Raw genomic sequence first — 19,229 nt, forward strand, 5'->3', positions numbered from 1 at the left:
GAGCGGTAGACTCGTAATCTGGTGAACCGGGTTCGCGTCTCCGCTCCTCCACATGCAGCTGCTAGGTGACCTTGGGCCAGTCACACTTCTTTGAAGTCTCTCAGCCCCACTCACCTCACAGAGTGTTTGTTGTGGGGGAGGAAGGGAAAGGAGATTGTTAGCCGCTTTGAGACTCCTTCGGGTAGTGATAAAGCGGGATATCAAATCCAAACTCTTCTATCTAAGTTACCAGTTTTCATATTCTCCAAAACAGTGTTCTTCAACCTTGGGTCCCCAGCTATAGCCAGGCTAGTCAATGGTTAGGGATGATGGGAGCAGCAGTCTAGGCACCTAGAGACCCATGCTCAAGAACACAGCTTCGAGGCATACAGCATGCTACACACTGAAGGGGTTACTACTCTGAGGTTTTGTGAGAGGACAACCTCTTGTGAATAATTCAGCTTTCACTTTCTGTCCATACAATGAATTTGCATCGTGTGTGTTACATTTAATGAAAACTGCTGTGATTTAAAGCCCACTGGTACACAATTAAATTGTCGGCAAGCACACCATTGGAATCAACAACTTAAGGGACCCTAGCCTTCGTGGAATGAGTAATCTGCTGTTCAGAAGCGACTGGAAGATGGCAGTTGAGATTTGACAGCTGGAGGAGTTGGAGGGAAGAGTGGTTCTGAAGGTATTTTTCCCCTGTGTAAGCCTGAATTCCTGCCTTATTTCTCCTCATATTAAGTATAGTACTGTTTTGTTCAGTTTACCTCAGTAAAGTTTATTATCACTTTCTTTTCTCTCTGGACTCCATCACCTTTATTCTAGCCATTCTGCTAACACCCCAAACCTAAGCCCTCCCTCTTTTCTTCTGATACAGTGGTACCTCGGGTTAAGTACGTAATTCGTTCCGGAGGTCCGTTCTTAACCTGAAACTGTTCTTAACCTGGCGCACCACTTTAGCTAATGGGGCCTCCCGCTGCTGCAGCGCCACCGGAGCACGATTTCTGTTCTCATCCTGAAGCAAAGTTCTTAACCTGAAGGACTATTTCTGGGTTAGTGGAGTCTGTAACCAGAAGCGTATGTAACCCGAGGTACCACTGTACTGTGCAGGCTCAAATGTACCGCTAACAAACACTGAGAACAGAGAAAGGGGAGCAGATAGAGAAGAGGCAAAGACTCTTGTCATTCGATTGCTAGAGGACCTGGTACGGTCCATCAGTTAGGGATTGCAATGATAAAGAGCTCAAACAGAAATGACTGCAAGCCTTTATGAGTTTCCACAAAGTGTACCGTAATTAGCTAAATGCTGGCATAAAGTAGGAGGTTTTTTTCTCCACTTCATTGGCTGTGCTTAATATAATTTGTGCTGGACAGTAATAGAATGGTAAATTGAAATTACACAAGGCAGACCTGACCATAGATCTTCAGATGTTGTTGTAATCCAACTCCCATCAGCCCCAGCCAACATGCCCCATGAACAGGGTGATGGTAGTTGCAGCCCAGCAACATCTGAAAGGCCATGGGTTCCCTATTCCTGAATAAGGAAGATACTTTCAGACCTGCAGGCAGTCAAATTTCAGCCACACTGGCCACCCATTGCCTTGGTTTTCAAGGCCGACGATCAAGGGAAAATAAGAGAGGTTGGCAGCGGTACTAGCTAAAGAGGGCTTGACTGGAAATAGTCTTCCGCTGTCAGGACCAAGAAAGTATAGCAAGCGCCATGACCTACAACGAGTGAAGAGTTAAAGTAAAGGTAAAGGTACCCCTGCCCATACGGGCCAGTCTTGACAGACTCTGGGGTTGTGCGCCCATCTCACTTAAGAGGCCAGGGGCCAGCGCTGTCCGGAGACACTTCCGGGTCACGTGGCCAGCGTGACATCGCTGCTCTGGCGAGCCAGAGCCGCACACGGAACGCCGTTTACCTTCCCGCCAGTAAGCGGTCCCTATTTATCTACTTGCACCCGGAGGTGCTTTCGAACTGCTAGGTTGGCAGGCGCTGGGACCGAGCAGTGGGAGCGCACTCCGCCGCAGGGATTCGAACCGCCGACCTTTCGATCGGCAAGTCCTAGGCTCTGAGGCTTTAACCCACAGCGCCACCTGCGTCCATAGTGAAGAGTTAGGCACCAGGAATTGATAAGTACTGTATTTTCATAATGTCCCATTTCAATCTACAGAACCCATTAAATTCAGTGGAAGAAGTAGATTCATGTGTGCAATGCTCTGCACATGAGAATTATCTTACTCTCCTGAAATACACAGGATTCATTTGTTTTAAATGAAATATTTTTACTGAATGCATCAAGGTATTTCATGCTCTCAGGCTGCAATCCTAGGCAAACTTACCAGAGAAGAAGTCCCATTCAAATCAGCGGGACTTACTTCCAACCAAGTAAACATACCTAGGATTGGTCTGTTGAAATGCCAAGTTATTCCTGTCATTCCCTTTCTTTTCCTCATATTAGGACATCTTGTCCAGTCAAGAGTTTTGCGTGCACATCTGAGCACATCTTAACTCAGTAGACACAATCATTCACCGCTGACTTGTCTGTTTCAGCCATCTTCTTCTGTTTTGAACAAAGCATGTTTTGGGTTTAAAAACATTGTCAAAATTTATGTGCTTTCCTCAGTGGCAGTGGTTCAAAGACCGAATGGCAAATGCACATTGAAAACAACCTATGAAAGATCAGGTGATTTTAATGTTTACTTTTATATTTTGGGCACTTGCCTTTTTTGAAACAAAAGTGAGCAGGTGAATCTACCGCCAGTGTTAAAATATTTCTTTTTGATTATATTAGTCTTGGCTTAAACTAGAGTAGAGCTCTCTCATGAGGAGTCTTGGAAATATGGTTATCTGTCTCTTTCATAAGCCATTCACTTCACCTCTGCGGTTTTATAAAATTTAATGATTTAAACAGAGGTTTGCAGTTGTGCAAGGAGGAAACATTAACACTTACAGAATTAAATACCAGCTTTTTTTTCATAAAGAAGCATTCTATGTCATCATCCTACTTGCTAACACTGTATTCAGTTTGACTAAATACTTTTAGATGACCACAAAAATATCCTGGGGATTGAAACATGATATGGAATCACATTAACTGTTGTATTTCCAGTCTTACATTCAGCACTCATAATATTTATTCAAAGCCTAGAGAAACCTATGTAGGTAATAAGTGTTTAAGCTTTCTTTTATCAAGAAGAGAAGAAGAAGAGTTTGGATTTGATATCCCGCCTTTCACTCCCCTTCAGGAGTCTCAAAGCGGCTAACATTCTCCTTTCCCTTCCTCCCCCACAACAAACACTCTGTGAGGTGAGTGGGGCTGAGAGACTTCACAGAAGTGTGACTGGCCCAAGGTTATGGGGCCAGCAGCTGCATGTGGAGGAGCGGGGAAGTGAACCCGGTTCCCCAGATTATGTGACTGCCGCTCTTAACCACTACACCACACTGGCTCTCAAGGATTTTGAATAAATGTTATTCATTCATTCAGCAAATCAGTCAACAGTTAAACACCACCATAAATCATAAAACACTCAACACTTTATGAAAATGCAAGCATAAAACAGACTCGCCAGTGCAGAGCAAAAGCTAGGCAAATTCAACATCAAAAAGGCCAGGAAAAATAATGTTTTTACCTGTCACTAAAACACAAAGTTATGCCAGGCAGACTTTGCTTTTCAAAGTTGGGGGAGCCAAAACAGAAAAGACCCTGTCACTGGTCAGCATCCATCTAACTTTTGAGTGACTACGGACCAAAAAACCAGTATCTGAGATTGGTTTTAATACAGTGTATTGATGGAATAAGTTGAAGTATATGGCATTCTTGTTTTCCCACTCTCAGTTCATAATTTGAGATGGCATACATGCAGTAGGAGGAACATTCCTTGCATTACTTTGGGTTTTGAGAAGAAAGTAGTGTTACAGTCTCTTGTTTGGATTTGGATTTGATATCCCGCCTTTCACTCCCTTTAAGGAGTCTCAAAGCGGCTAACATTTTTCCTTTCCCTTCCTCCCCCACAACAAACACTCTGTGAGGTGAGTGGGGCTGAGAGACTTCAAAGAAGTGTGACTAGCCCAAGGTCACCCAGCAGCTGCATGTGGAGGAGCGGAGACGCGAACCCGGTTCCCCAGATTACGTGACTACCACTCTTAACCACTACACCACACTGGCTCTCTTGTCCAAAGTAAAGTGCATAGCTTCAACATACACATTCACATCTTCTGTATCTTGTAGTGTCTTGTAGTGTCCCCCCCCCCAAGAAAACTATACCCATTTTAAGGTCAGGTTGGATAAAATACTGTATCATCACTGAGATCCAAAGAGCTGCCTGAAGCATGGCATGCCCAGTTGATTTTGTTTGTTTGTTTACATTTTCTTTGAATAGCAGATACACATTCCATAGAATAAATTATCCTTGAGAGTTTCTTCAGTTTTGAGTGCTAGTATTTGAGAAAGACAAATACCACTCCGGGTGTACAGTTCTTTGAATGCCAGTCACTGCATATAATATTGAACAAGAACAGATTAATTACTCCCTGAAATAATGGGCATCCAGGGCAATATTTTCAATAGAGGAATGAATGTTACCACATATAAGAAAGTGGAAGAATACACTGAGCATATAGACAATGATTATTTATTAAAAATAAATGATTCACAGCTTCAGAACTGTAATTTTTTTTTAATGAAAAGGGTCAGCAATAATCTTCCTGAAGAGAACAGATTAAATGATGTCCCATGTGGCAGTTTAGCAGCCGTACATATGATGTCACTCCTAAAAGTACAAGTAAATGACGTCATACATACGACCACCAAGCCACCACGCATTAAATGATTGTTATAAAAGGTGCATTACTATGGAGTAAAAAAACAACAACAGATTTCTTTGAATGCTGGCAACCACTTTATACCTAAAAGATGATAGTCACGTCTTTTAGATTGAAGCAACCGCGCTCCCCACGAATTAATATTAAGACTTGCTATATTCTACACTCTCAGAATAATTCATAACTAACAATCAACAGCAAAAGGTAATAGAGTGGTAGAATTGGAAGGGACCATGAGGCTCATCTAGTTCAAACCCCTACAGTGCAGGAATCTTTTGCTCAACATGGGGGCATGGTCTTTATGACCACTTCTTTGGATGATGAAAATATCACACACAAATCCTGGGAAAAGAAAATCCTCCCCCCCCCAATACTTCAGACGATGGGCAAGCATCCGAAAAGGCGCCTCCATCAATAATGCAGGCATAATATGGAATATCATTTTTTGTGACCTTTAAAGCAGATGCCACATATCAGGTGAGTTTTCCTTCCAACCCTTTTAAAAAAACAGAGCTAGGGAGTAAGCCTCACTGAGCTCAATGGAGCTTGTTACCATTTGGCAGAGATTGGGGCTGGTGCACAACCTTCGTAACAATAGTGTCATTCTTTTTTAAAAAAGCAAGATTACTTAGTTTTAACACCGCGCAGCTGATTTTTGATTTTTTTACAATATAGTTTAGGTAACTTTACTGCAGTGAAAACAGATCCCAAGTAGGTCCAACAAGCGCTACCTGACAAATGTGAATTATATTTTGCAAGTAATTCTAACCAATTATTGCTAGCTATTTAAAATTACACTGCACATTATCTAGTTCTCTACCACCAGCCTGAAGCATAATTATATTACTTTATCTTGTAATTTGTCCATGGAAAAGCAGGCTAAGAATGAATGAGGCTGTTGCACTACCAAATAACTGCTTTTAATCAGGTCTGCTAAAACCAACCAACCAACCAACCACCTTTTCAGACTCATTTTATGTCCCAATGTCACTTCAGTCCTGTCACTCATATAATTAAGCAACTGAGTTTAAATTTCAGCCGGGGGTTCTTTTCCTGCCCTAGCTGAAAATATCAGGGATTGAACCTAAGACTTTCCACATGCAATGTACGCTCTTGCCTTTCCTTAAGGAAGAGGGGTTCGTGAACCTAAGGTTGTAATCCTAACCTCACTTACTTGGGAGCAAGACCCACTGAATTTCAACAGTACTTACCTCTGAGTAGACATGGTTAGGCTTACACAGTCACTCAGCTGTCCCTCATGCCACCATTGCTGTATTCAAACACAGATACAGGGGGGCTAAGTCATGGGGGCCGAGCCTTTTTGGGCCCCCCATGTCCCCAAAATAAGGGGCTGATGAGGGTGAGTAGGCAAGCACAGTGTGGCTTCAATGGCCGACTCCTCCTCCGACTCCTCCTCCGACTCCTCCTCCTCCTCCTGCCACGGAGGAGAAGGAGCAGGGAAGCAGGACAAGAACCTGCTGGCCACTGAGTGCTGCTGCCACATTCAGCTCTGACACCGACTCCTCCAACGTCCTGACAACATGTGCACATCTTAGAGACATCGGGACTTCGGGACCCAACACCGCCCCCTGCATTTCTCCTTTGGAAGCTGGTGCCTCTGAATTGATAACTGGCTGAACCTGGGACCTTTTGCTTGCGAGGCAGAAGCTCTGCACTGAGCCATGGTTATTCCCCAAGTGAACCAGACCATTGCCTTACAAGTATTTCCCAAGAAAGGTAAAAAACAACAACCCAGGAGACCCCTGATCACTTCTGTTCATAGTCATTTGAATTGGTGAGCCTGGTTTTAGAACAAAGTGAACTAGCACAATGCAAACAGTATCAATCCATTTCACAACAATATACATGCAATTCTAAAAGCCTTCTGTTAGTTTTTATTATGCAACTAGAAGTAATTTTGTTACGCGGTTTGCTTTTACTTACATTTAGTAGAATAATCAGTAAGAAGCAACCCTTGCTTTTTTTATCCATTGCAGATCCTTTCTGGAGCAATGTATCTCCCAGGCCCTACTGGGAATTAGAAAAACAACAACCACTATCATTAGATTTTATTTATCAATATCCTCATTAAAATGTATACAAGTTTCTTTCTTAAACACAGTGTGCATATTCAGGTGTTACCAGGAGAGGCTAACATTTTTCATCCCAACTGCCACATTGAGGATTAGGCAACACGATGACCATATACATACGTAATAGACAATCTTTATAGAACTCCTTCAAACAATAACAAGTTCAAAATGAAATCTGAGACTCAAAGTTTCTGAAAGTCTTTGAATGAAGTGAGGTACCAAACTTTGCAACACAGGGGTTTGTTTGGATACAGTGAGGATTAGCAAGCATGTAACACACTCACAAAACAACCCATGCATGCATATACAAACAAGGAGACCGTAGCTGTCCTCCCAGGCCAGCACTGCAATAGGGAGGGAAGTCTCGGCTTACGGTGCAAAGTTGCCTCTTTTACCTCCAGTGCAGCATCACAGCCAGGAGGTATTAGTGCTGAGAATGCAGGAAACCTATAGATGCACCAGAGGAAGAAAAGGTATCTGTGCAAGCCAAGGAGGAGGACGCATCCAGTTTTCGGTGTTCCGTTGCAAGTGGCTTGCCCATGAGTCATGACTTTTCTACCCCTGCACTAAACTATAACTGAGTGTGATGAAAATGTGCTGCAGAAAACTGCATGCTCCCTCCTGTTGTCTTCCATCAGCACAGCTGTGAGTGGGAGAACAGAAGTCTTTGCTTCTGCCTTATATTGCATGCTGTTGTTGTTGTTTAGTCCTTTAGTCGTGTCCGACTCTTCGTGACCCCATGGACCAGAGAACGCCAGGCACCTCTGTCCTCCACTGCCTCCCGCAGTTTGCTCAAACTCATGCTGGTAACCTCGAAAACACTATCCAACCATCTCGTCCTCTGCCGTCCCCTTCTCCTTGTGCCCTCCATCTTTCCCAACATCAGGGTCTTCTCCAGGGAGTCTTCTCTTCTCATGAGGTGGCCAAAGTACTGGAGCCTCAGCTTCACAATCTGTCCTTCCAGTGAGCACTCAGGGTTGATTTCCTTCAGTATGGAGAGGTTTGATCTTCTTGCAGTCCATGGAACTCTCAAGAGTCTCCTCCAGCACCATAATTCAAAAGCATCAATTCTTCGGCGATCAGCCTTCTTTATGGTCCAGCTCTCACTTCCATACATCACTACTGGGAAAACCATAGCTTTAACTATACGAACCTTTGTTGGCAAGGTGATGTCTCTACTTCTCAAGATGCTGTCTAGGCCTGTCATTGCCCTTCTCCCAAGAAGCAGGCGTCTTTTAATTTCGTGGCTGCTGTCACCATCTGCAGTGATCATTGAGCCCAAGAAAGTAAAATCTCTCACTACCTCCATTTCTTCCCCTTCTATTTGCCAGGAGGTGATGGGACCAGTGGCCATGATCTTCGTTTTTTTGATGTTGAGCTTCAGGCCATATTTTGCGCTCTCCTCTTTCACCCTCATTAAAAGGTTCTTTAATTCCTCCTCACTTTCTGCCATCAAGGTTGTGTCATCTGCATATCTGAGGTTGTTGATATTTCTTCCGGCAATCTTAATTCCGGCTAGGGATTCATCCAGCCCAGCCTTTCGCATGATGAATTCTGCATATAAGTTAAATAAGCAGGGAGACAAAATACAGCCTTGTCGTACTCCTTTCCCAATTTTGAACCAATCAGTTGTTCCATATCCAGTTCTAACTGTAGCTTCTTGTCCCACATAGAGATTTCTCAGGAGACAGATGAGGTGATCTGGCACTCCCATTTCTTTAAGAACTTGCCATAGTTTGCCGTGGTCGACACAGTCAAAAGCTTTTGCATAGTCAATGAAGCAGAAGTAGATGTCTTTCTGGAACTCTCTAGCTTTCTCCATAATCCAGCGCATGTTTGCAATTTGGTCTCTGGTTCCTCTGCCTCTTCTAAATCCAGCTTGCACTTCTGGGAGTTCTCGGTCCACATACTGCTTGAGCCTTCCTTGTAGAATTTTAAGCATAACCTTGCTAGCATGTGAAATGAGTGCAATTGTGCGGTAGTTGGAGCATTCTTTGGCACTGCCCTTCTTTGGGATTGGGATGTAGACTGATCTTCTCCAATCCTCTGGCCACTGCTGAGTTTTCCAAACTTGCTGGCATATTGAGTGTAGCACCTTAACAGCATCATCTTTTAAAATTTTAAATAGTTCAGCTGGAATGCCATCACTTCCACTGGCCTTGTTATTTGCAGTGCTTTCTAAGGCCCATTTGACTTCACTTTCCAGGATGTCTGGCTCAAGGTCAGCAACCACACTACCTGGGGTATACGAGACATCCATTTCTTTCTGGTATAATTCCTCTGTGTATTCTTGCCACCTCTTCTTGATGTCTTCTGCTTCTGTTAGGTCCTTTCCACTTTTGTCCTTTATTGTGGAAATCTTTGTACGAAATGTTCCTTTCATATCTCCAATTTTCTTGAACAGATCTCTGGTTCTTCCCATTCTATTGCTTTCCTCTATTTCTTTGCATTGCTCGTTTAAGAAGGTCTTCTTGTCTCTCCTTGCTATTCTTTGGAAATCTGCATTCAATTTCCTGTATCTTTCACCATCTCCCTCGCATTTTGCTTGCCTTCTCTCCCCCGCTATTTGTAAGGCCTCATTGGACAGCCACTTTGCTTTCTTGCATTTCCTTTTCATTGGGATGGTTTTCGTTGCTGCCTCCTGTATAATGTTACGAGCCTCCATCCATAGTTCTTCAGGCATTCTGTCCACCAAATCTAAATCCTTAAACCTGTTCCTCACTTCCACTGTGTATTCATAAGGGATTTGACTTAGATTGTATCTTACCGGCCCAGTGGTTTTTCCTACTTTCTTCAGTTTAAGCTTGAATTTTGCTATAAGAAGCTGATGATCTGAGCCACAGTCAGCTCCAGGTCTTGTTTTTGCTGACTGTATAGAGCTTCTCCATCTTTGGCTGCAGAGAATATAATCAATCTGATTTCGATGCTGCCCATCTGGTGATGTCCATGTGTAGAGTCGTCTCTTGTGTTGCTGGAAAAGCGTGTTTGTGATGACCAGCTTGTTCTCTTGACAGAACTCTATTAGCCTTTGCCCTGCTTCGTTTTGATCTCCAAGGCCAAACTTGCCAGTTGTTCCTTTTATCTCTTGACTCCCTACTTTAGCATTCCAATCCCCTATAATGAGAAGAACATCCTTATTTGGTGTCACTTCTATAAGGTCTTGTAAGTCTTCATAGAATCGGTCAATTTCAGTTTCTTCAGCACAAGTAGTTGGTGCATAAACTTGGATTACTGTGATGTTAAAAGGTCTGCCTTGGATTCGTATCGAGATCATTCTATCATTTTTGAGATTGCATCCCAGTACAGCTTTCACCACTCTTTTGTTGACTATGAGGGCCACTCCATTTCTTTTATGGGTTTCTTGCCCACAGTAGTAGATATGATGGTCATCCGAACTGAATTCACCCATTCCCGTCCATTTTAGTTCACTGATGCCCAGGATGTCAATATTTATTCTTGCCATCTCATTTTTGACCACCTCCAACTTACCCAGGTTCATGGTTCTTACATTCCAGGTTCCTATGCAATATTTTTCTTTACAGCATTGGACTTTCCTTTCGCTTCCAGGCATATCCGCAACTGAGCGTCCTTTCGGCTTTGGCCCAGCCGCTTCATCAGCTCTGGATCTACTTGTACTTGCCCTCCGCTCTTCCCCAGTAGCATGTTGGACGCCTTCCGACCTGAGGGGCTCATCTTCCAGCGTCATATCTTTTATATGCCTGTTGTCTTTGTCCATGGAGTTTTCTTGGCAGGGATACTGGAGTGGCTTGCCGGTTCCTCCTCCAGGTGGATCACGTTTGGTCAAAACTCTCCACTATGACCTGTTCATCTTGGGTGCCCTGCTCGGCATAGTTCATAGCTTCTCTGAGTTCTTCAAGCCCCTTCGCCACGGCAAGGCAGTGATCCATGAAGCTAAACAGTGGTTAATCTGAACTCTAAAGTGTGCTAATAATGGCTTGTTTAAACAGGCCGACTTCATTACCTACGGTCGAAGTTGATTAATTTCAAATAAACCTTAGTGATTAACCACAGTTTGTTGTTGCTTTCAGATGACACAACAATCCACCATTAATCTAAACTGGAAGCAGTAGATTCTAAACTCCTCCTCACAGCAGCGCCAGCGGAGAAGTGCACAAACCCAGGGGTCTCTGTGGATTGGTACTGTCACACTAAACTATGGTTTAGCATAATGTCAACAGGTAGCCTGAACATGTGTGCACATTTTAAAAAATGGCAATATAGGTGCTAAGAAAGTTGTCCCAATATGGCACCTTAAAAGTTTTCTCATTAATTTTTCTTCATAATATGTAATTTGCTAAATATGTCAGTGAAGCACAGAATGTGAAATGCCATTTAAGCTAGCGCTGAGCTGAATTATCATGGCTTTCTATTTTCAGCATGAGATTTGCATGTTCAATGAGGGATAGCCTTTAGTCAAGCGACTAAGCAAATTGCACACTAATAATAAAAAAATCTCTTTATCCTAGTTCTAAACATCACAGTGCAGGCACAGCAATGAAAATGCTCCGAAAGGGGATCTTTAAAACTGAACTATTGGCCCACAGGGCAGATTCCAAAACAGGGAAAGCCGCAGCACCCAAGGAACTTAACTGACTCCACCATACCAAAGTTTTGGCATGCCTTTTTATATACTCTCTGTGAACCGGCCTCAACCACCAAAGTGACCGGAAACGGTCCCAATCCCAACCGCTTTCTGCAGACTTACGGCTATAGGAGAGGGAGGGCTTAGAGAAGGTATAAAAAAGGTCTGTACAACTTTTGCTCAAGGATTTTTCCAAGTTAAATCAGAGAAGCTCAAAGACTGCATAGCTCCCAAAGACATGAATATTCTGTGGGTTGCACCCTGTGGGATAACTTGGGTACCATACAGTTCCCAGTAGCCACGAAACCCAGTATTAGTGGAGGTCTTATGGAGATCTCTCTGCTGCCCCAATATACAATTCTGAGTTTGTATTGTACATTGCTTTAAGTGTGGCTTTTAATTTATTGTACCACCAAACACCTGACTTTAAAGTGAGAGGAAAATATGCAAGTTACAATGTTATCCTAAATGTGTAACTTGCAACTACATTTGGGGATTTTAAAAAATAATAATGTAATACCAGGTGTGTGAGAGGCAGGGTTAGGAGTCATCATGGCATGCGGAGAGGGACATTTTTTTAAAAAATAATAATATTTTATTAAATTTTAGGAATAACAACAAACAGAAAAAAGAAAAAACACATACACAAAAATATAAAGTTACAAAATACAAAAAAATACAAACATTTAACTTATAGAAAAAGTAGAAAAAAGCAGAAAAAAGAAAAAAAGCACACTAAAACACACACACAAAAATCCCTCTTTTTGATTTCTCCTCTTTGATTCACTTATTTTCCTGACTTCCTCACATCTCCCTTTTTTGTATCCATTTTAAAAATTATTTCAGCAAATTCATATCCAATTAATTTATCTATTATCAATCCAATCTTATTTTTAACCTTGTTGCTAGAACCCCTTCAGTTCATTTCAATGTCATCAACATTCAAAAATTTTACAATGTTTCTGTAGATAAATTTTAAATTTCCTCCAATCTTCTTCCACCAACTCTTCTCCCTGGTCTCGGATTCTGCCAGTGCGGAGAGGGGCATTTAACCCTTCACACCCCAACTGCAATCGTCATAAAATCCATCCCACCACAAGCCTAGGGTGCTGGGGACCCACTGGGCTGGTTTATGTCACAACAGTGACTAGAGCGTTGATGTAGTTTGTAGGTGTGCATGACAGCATAGTCCCATCCATTTCTTCGGCTGGATGCACTGCGGACCACTCCTTAGTAACTGTGGTTAGGATTGCAACCTGAATAATCTTGAAACCAAATAATACGTTTTTATTGGCTTACAAGTAAGGTAGGCTGCTCCTCACCCCCACCCCTGCTTTGTTCTTAAAAATAAATAAGTAAATCTGTGCTACATGCTCTTTAAGATCACTGGTGCAATAAAATAGTCTAGTAATGTACGTTTTTATGTCTTTGAAGCAGTATGTTCCACATACTTAATTTTTATAACAGTTAATGTTCAGTTATTAAGCCTTTAAGGATACTGTTAAATTAAATCACAATAATATTTCATAACGCTTTTTATAACCTGTTCTGGGGGAATGGTCCAGCCAAAGTGAAGCACTTCTAAGCCGCCATGATTTGTGAGACAGCTTAAAGCACATGTATAACACATCCAGAGAAATCAATGGGGTTTTTCTTTTTTTAAAAGTGCTTAACTTTGAACAGATGTGTCCCTAGCTACTCCAATACTTATATATATATTTACAGCAGTGAGGAAGGTGTATTCAGTCAGGTGTATTCAGCGATCTGCGCACGGAGTTCCTGTATGTTTTGGATCTCTCGTTTACTTCAGAAGAAGATGTAGAGCAGGCATAGGCAAACTCTGGAACTCCAGATGTTTGGGACTACAATTCCCATCATCCCTAGCTAACAGGACCAGTGGTCAGGGATGATGGGAATTGTAGTCCCAAACATCTGGAGGGCCAGAGTTTGCCTATGCCTGATGTAGAGCAAGGAGGGGGAACCTGTTACTCTCCAGATGTTGTTGGACTTCAGTTCCCATCAGCCCCAGCCAGCATGGTCCATGATCAGGCTAGTTATCGAATTATCGAAGAATAAGGATCCTTGGGTCTGTGCAAAACAGAGTTGCCGTGGTTATTGTGGGTGGATAAAGGTTTGGGATTTAAAACTGGGGGGGGGGGAGGCTGTACCCACAGGAACAAAAGTGTCCTTTTACAGAGCAAGGTGTTCTGGGAAGAAGGAGGAAATAGGCAGAGTTGATGCGGGGCAGAGGCCATGCAGGGCAGAACCACCTTGGCAGGCTGGGACAGAGGCACGGGAATGCTGTACTGCTGTAGGGAACGAACCCCTCTCAAGAAGTAATGCTGTGAACTCTCATCTTCTCTCTAGACCCAGGAGTATACAGTGGTACCTCAGGTTACAGACGCTTCAGGTTACAGACTCCAGTAACCCAGAAATAGTTCCTCGGGTTAAAAACTTTGCTTCAGGATGAGAACAGAAATCGTGCGGTGGCAGCGGGAGGCCCCATTAGCTAAAGTGGTACCTCAGGTTAAGAACAGTTTCAGGTTAAGAACGGACCTCCAGATCCAATTAAGTTCTTAACCAGAGGTACCACTGTATAGGTGTAAAATAAACCATATACCTTAAAACACTACAGTCTCTGCTGTGCCTTAATTCCCAACAGAAACATAACCCTGATTATGCACCTATGACCCCCTAGAATTCTGCTACCACTTGGCAGAGATCGGGGGTGGCCAGAGTTTGGGTGGTTTTGCAGAAGTTGTCCACTTAAGTGGGGCTATTTAGGGGACAAAAAGAAAAAAGAAAAAGGATGGACATGATGTCAAGAAGCTTGTTTCAAAGGTCAATGCAAAATAAAGATGACAATCTCAAATTTAGTAATAGCATCCTTCCAGTATAGTTTGAAATATAGTTGCATTCATTTAGAGCACTTCCTGACATGTAATTTACAACAAATTAGCAAAAGTCAATCTATGCTTCGAAGGTTCTATATAAATGTTTGTTTGTTTTTGTTTTTAAATTAAATGGTGAATTTTATCCTCAGTGCAGCATATATTTTTCTGTGTGTTCAATTCAAAAATTAATAGAGCGAGCCATGTCAGGAGCTGTAAAAAATGTTTAATGGGCTGTTTAGCAAAGTGATGATTTTGTTCTAATTGAAACTGGGAATTGTTTCTGTCATGTTAGATCAAAGCACTGAGAATAAGCAGGTCTTAATTCCTAGTGGCTGGGCCTGCATGGGCGGAAATAACTAGATCTGTGATGTGTTGCTCCAATTAGAGTTCTTGCTTTCATCTCTACTAAATGATAGGAATATAAGGTTGAGTGTTTTGCCAGATATCAAAAGATTTCCTTAACTCAGCTAAATTTCCCAGGAGCAGAATGGGAAAGCTAATTTTAAATTATATAGAGAAGTGGCAATATTAAAGCCATGTCATTTTCTGGCTTAGTCTTTTTTTTTTTATCTATACAAGCTGGGGAAGGACATAGATTGGCTTTTACGTTCATTTAAAAATGACTGATTAAGTGAGTAAAGTCTGCTTATGTACCCTACACAATCAGAGTTCTACCACCTGCCTGAGAGCTACCTGCTATCTGTATGGTTCCTATCTGCCTGATTCCTGCTATCTGTCTGTTAGCCTTAAGGTCTATCTTCCTGCCTCTTGGGCCTGAGCGCCTGACAACAAACCATTGTTTTGCTCTCCATTTTGATATAGCATTGGTGGAAAAGTGAATGGTTTTCTTTAGCATGCATTTCAAAGCTACCAATCACGTAAGAACCAAAGCAAAGCAAAATAACCAGAATGGATAATATTAGTCTGCCTTTATATATTTTGTAAGATGTATGGTGCTAATTTCTGAGTCCACGGATTATGAAAGGCCCGGGGAAAACCTTAAAAGTGAGCAAAAAGTTTATTTACCAAAAGGCCAACATAAATGGTCTCAGCAGTCCACACAGCTGCCGAGGTTCAGTGCATTAGGCATACATAACAACAAAATGAAATACAGTCATACCTTGGTTTCAAACAGCTTAGTTCTCGAATGTTTTGGTTCCCGAACGCTGCAAACCCACAAGTGGCTGTTCTGGTTTGCCAACTATTTTTGGAAGCTGAACATCTGACGGGGCTTCTGTGGCTTCCGATTGGCTGCAGGAGTTTCCTGCAGCCAAAGACTCTCCTCCCTGAAAGAGAGGGGAGTGGTTGTGGGCGGGAGCCCGAACACCGCCCCTAGCAGGGGGCATAGCCCCCTGCTTCCAGCTCACCTGGCTGGCGCTCACGCCCCCCCCCCTGGTGGCCGTCCAACCAGGTGCCGTGGGGGGGCGTGTCCAGCAGCCTTGATGCTGCAGCGTCAGCCTCTCCCCGGCCTCATTTCTCTTCGTCGTCCTGTGCCAGCGTATAAGATTAAGGAAATGGGCCAGTGGAATCCGACGCTTATAAAGGCTACATTCGTTAGAATGCGCCCTGCTCCTTTACCTCTACTTATCCGTAATTTTCTTATTCTTTTTCTTTTTCTTCTCTTTCCTTTATTTTCAGCCGTTCTCAGAAGTGCCTGGATTTGTGGCCATGATATAGTCCATTGGCCCAGTTAGCTGTGGTCAGTCAGCTGTGGCCTCACCCCTAACCTCGGATTGCTACCTGGAGTTCGAGTTTCCTGGTTTTCGAGACGAGGCATTGCTTATGCCATTGCTGAGAGGGAGAGTTGCCACGTTTGGCCCTCCTGGCAGCCATCTGGAGTGCGAGTTTCCTGGTTTTCGAGACGAGGCATTGCTTATGCCATTGCTGAGAGGGAGAGTTGCCGCGTTTGGCCCTCCTGACATCCTTATCAGCAGTGTGGACTTGTCGTGGCACATAAAGAGAGATTTGGATGTGGTGGCTGCCTTGTGTCCCGGAACAATGGTGTTCTGCTCCTCCTTCCTGAAGAGAATTGTGTGACGCAGTGTGCAGAACTGTATGGCCATTGAAAAATCCAGGAAACTCTTAAATCGTGCAGTAGCCCGTTGGGTGCACTTTTTGTATGGCCGAGTCATTTATCATGACCGTATCCGGATCGGCGACCAAGCTTTATACCGGAATGACGGTGTCCACCTATCGGATCTGGGGAACGACAGTTGGTTAGCTAGTGTCAGCAAATGCATCTGGGATTGGTTACAGCTTTGAAGGTATTGGCGGCGAGCCTTTCGGCTCGGGTGGCGGTTAGGCATTGGAATAATGTGCTGTGGTGTGTCGAAGTGCTAGGTGTGGCCATCGGCTATGCCTTCAATGTTTAGGGGTATTCCGTTAAAGGAATCTGGCGGTCGTGTATTCTGTCCGATGCCTGCTTGGCGGGAGGCCATGGCACGACCCTCGGTGACAGCAGGGGTGAGCCTATAGTTGGATTAGCATCAACAGGTGATGAACCCCTGGTGAATAAACCCACTTGTTTCGCGATCCAATGCCTAAGCCAATACCTTTTCATTGCTGTAATCAATAAAGTTGTGGCCTTTTCTAGCCCATTAACCTTATATCACATGTCCCTGTGTCTTCTTTTCACGTCGCGGTGGTCGGGTCCTCGAACCACAATCAAAAGCTGCGCTTTGGTTTCTGAATGTTTTGGAAGTTGAATGGACTTCCAGAAAGGATTCCCTTTGACTTCCAAGGTACGATTGTAAAAGACAAAACATAACCCATCATCAGACAATGATAAACAGCTAAAAATCATTTTTTAAAACCACAGACAAAATGTAAGCCCTTTAACAATCCTGGGTAAAAAAAAAGGAAAGATTTAACCTGGCACTGAAAGAATTGTAAAGTTGATGACCACCAAGTCTCTCTCTAGGGAGTGTGTCGCAACGTACAGGCCCTCACCTTCATGCATCAATGATGTCATCATGTGATTAACAGGTGGGTGGCTGTGCTCACCTGTCAAATTTGGCCCATGATGCTGATCCTGATCAGGATTGGGCATGAGAAGCCATTTCTGCAATACCAGCCCTCTGGCTACTGAAGCAGCAGCAGCAAGCACACAAGAAGTGCATGTCACAAGAAATTTACCTTGCTCAGAAACCCAACTAGCTAAAGATGCTTAACTACAATAACTGAGCTATAATTACTGGGCATCCATAGGGTGCTATGCAATAAATAGCTGATCAGCTGCAGAAACTCTTGAGATCTAGATAAGCTTCTCCAGTAGTGTAAGAGCTCTGGCCGAGTCCATGAATGGCTTGCCTGCCATTTCGGAAACGTGCAATGCTCAGGTTGCCAAAATATGCCTGGACACATTGAACAAGTGTGCCAACAAGCCAATGTGAAATCGGCCTTCCTCAGAAGTAGCACAGTGGAAGGGAAAGCAGATCAAGGGCACAAAGCAGCAGTACATGCACTGCGCAGATGTCTTCTACATCTGGCAACACAGAGGAGGCAATTAACCATATCCAGCCAGGAGGACAAAGACATTGCAGTGGATCAACATTACCAGAACCCCCCTAACCTACCACTGCTTTACCAAAGGGAAAGACTAGGTGGAGGAGCATATTGGATCTTCCTAACAATTAAGTGTGCTTCATGGAGAAACAAGGCTGCTTTTGACAATAAAAAGAAACAAACAAAAACAGAGCGAGGAGGGAAGGGGTTGACTGCCGTTCACTATGCCAAGAACTTTTTCTCACATGCTGGGAAAATGTACCAAAGGATAATTTATCAGTCCCTTTGGCTTCTTGCTGCTCCTGCCTGCAGATCTAATTCACATTCTCTCACTTACCTTGGCTTCATCCTATCATGCTGCAGCCATTCATACATGATAAATATAGAAGCGGCTAATCTAAGATCTGCTTTGCCCAGCCCATACATTAAGTCCTAGCATGCTGTTTGCCCTTTTATAAATGTTCAAATGTTGTAATAATAGTAATCAAGGTTGCCACCTCTCCTAGGGATTTCAAAAGACAACAATTTGTATTTCCATATGGTAATTTGTATGCAGCAATTTGCCACTGGCAGTCTGATGTTCGGCAAAGGCAGAAATCAGGCTAATCAGCATCACACACACCCATCAAGCAATACCTAACCTTGAAAGGTGGTAGGGGCCAGCCCCAGATGGCTTGCTGCCTGAGGCAGTTTTCTCACTTTGCCTAATGGTAGGGCAGGTTTCAAAGGATGGCAACCAAAGGTATGCCAAGGCAGGCAGGCAAACAGGAGGAATCGGTAGAGGGAAAATATGCTTTCAACTTGCTGCTCAACAGAAAAGTCAGCAAGGTGAAACATCTTGACATATGAAGCTCCATCTCCGAAGATGCGTATAGTGCCACCACTTGCCTTTCCTTCAAATTCCTCCTATAAGCCTACCTTTCCAGGACAGCTTTTGCCTTAGCCTCATCTGGGAATGAGGACTGAGAGGATGTGTGTGTGTTGTTGATTTTCTGTTGTGCTTAAGTGTCAAACAGTCCCAAAAAACCAATGCAGAGGAGTACACTGTTAAAGTATACAAACTGAACAATTTAAAGGGCAAATAATGATAACTATAAACAGCTGCTGTTACTATTATTTACTTAGCTAAACAGGGATTCTAGCATTTTGCTAATCTCTTTTCCACATCCTCAAAACATTTAAGTTTTGCATTGGCTCTCCAATGACAGCGTGTGGCGTGGCTTCTGGCATCAGGATTATGCAGAGCCCCCTTCCATATAGTATCTGTCTGCACAGAAGGGGAATTTCAAATTAATTTGGCATTTGAAACAAAGAAAGGCCTC

At 43.3% G+C, this 19,229-nt stretch overlaps 1 protein-coding gene across 4 annotated transcripts in view; it reads right to left on the reverse strand.

The window, feature by feature from the left end:
• The window catches only part of CALCR (calcitonin receptor), a 144,327-nt gene that overhangs the window by 63,152 nt on the left and 61,946 nt on the right, over nt 1–19,229 (reverse strand). For 3 of the 4 annotated variants that reach the window (XM_083705354.1, XM_083705355.1, XM_083705356.1), the window contains one exon: nt 6,758–6,844. In XM_083705354.1, coding sequence (XP_083561480.1) covers nt 6,758–6,805 — 48 coding nt within the window. In that variant the 5' untranslated portion in view covers nt 6,806–6,844. The remainder of the gene's footprint in view (nt 1–6,757; nt 6,845–19,229) is intronic. The other variant, XM_083705353.1, reaches the window with a different exon arrangement.

This window comes from Podarcis gaigeae (assembly GCF_964106915.1).
Source record: "Podarcis gaigeae genome assembly, chromosome: 12".
Taxonomy (NCBI): domain Eukaryota; kingdom Metazoa; phylum Chordata; class Lepidosauria; order Squamata; family Lacertidae; genus Podarcis; species Podarcis gaigeae.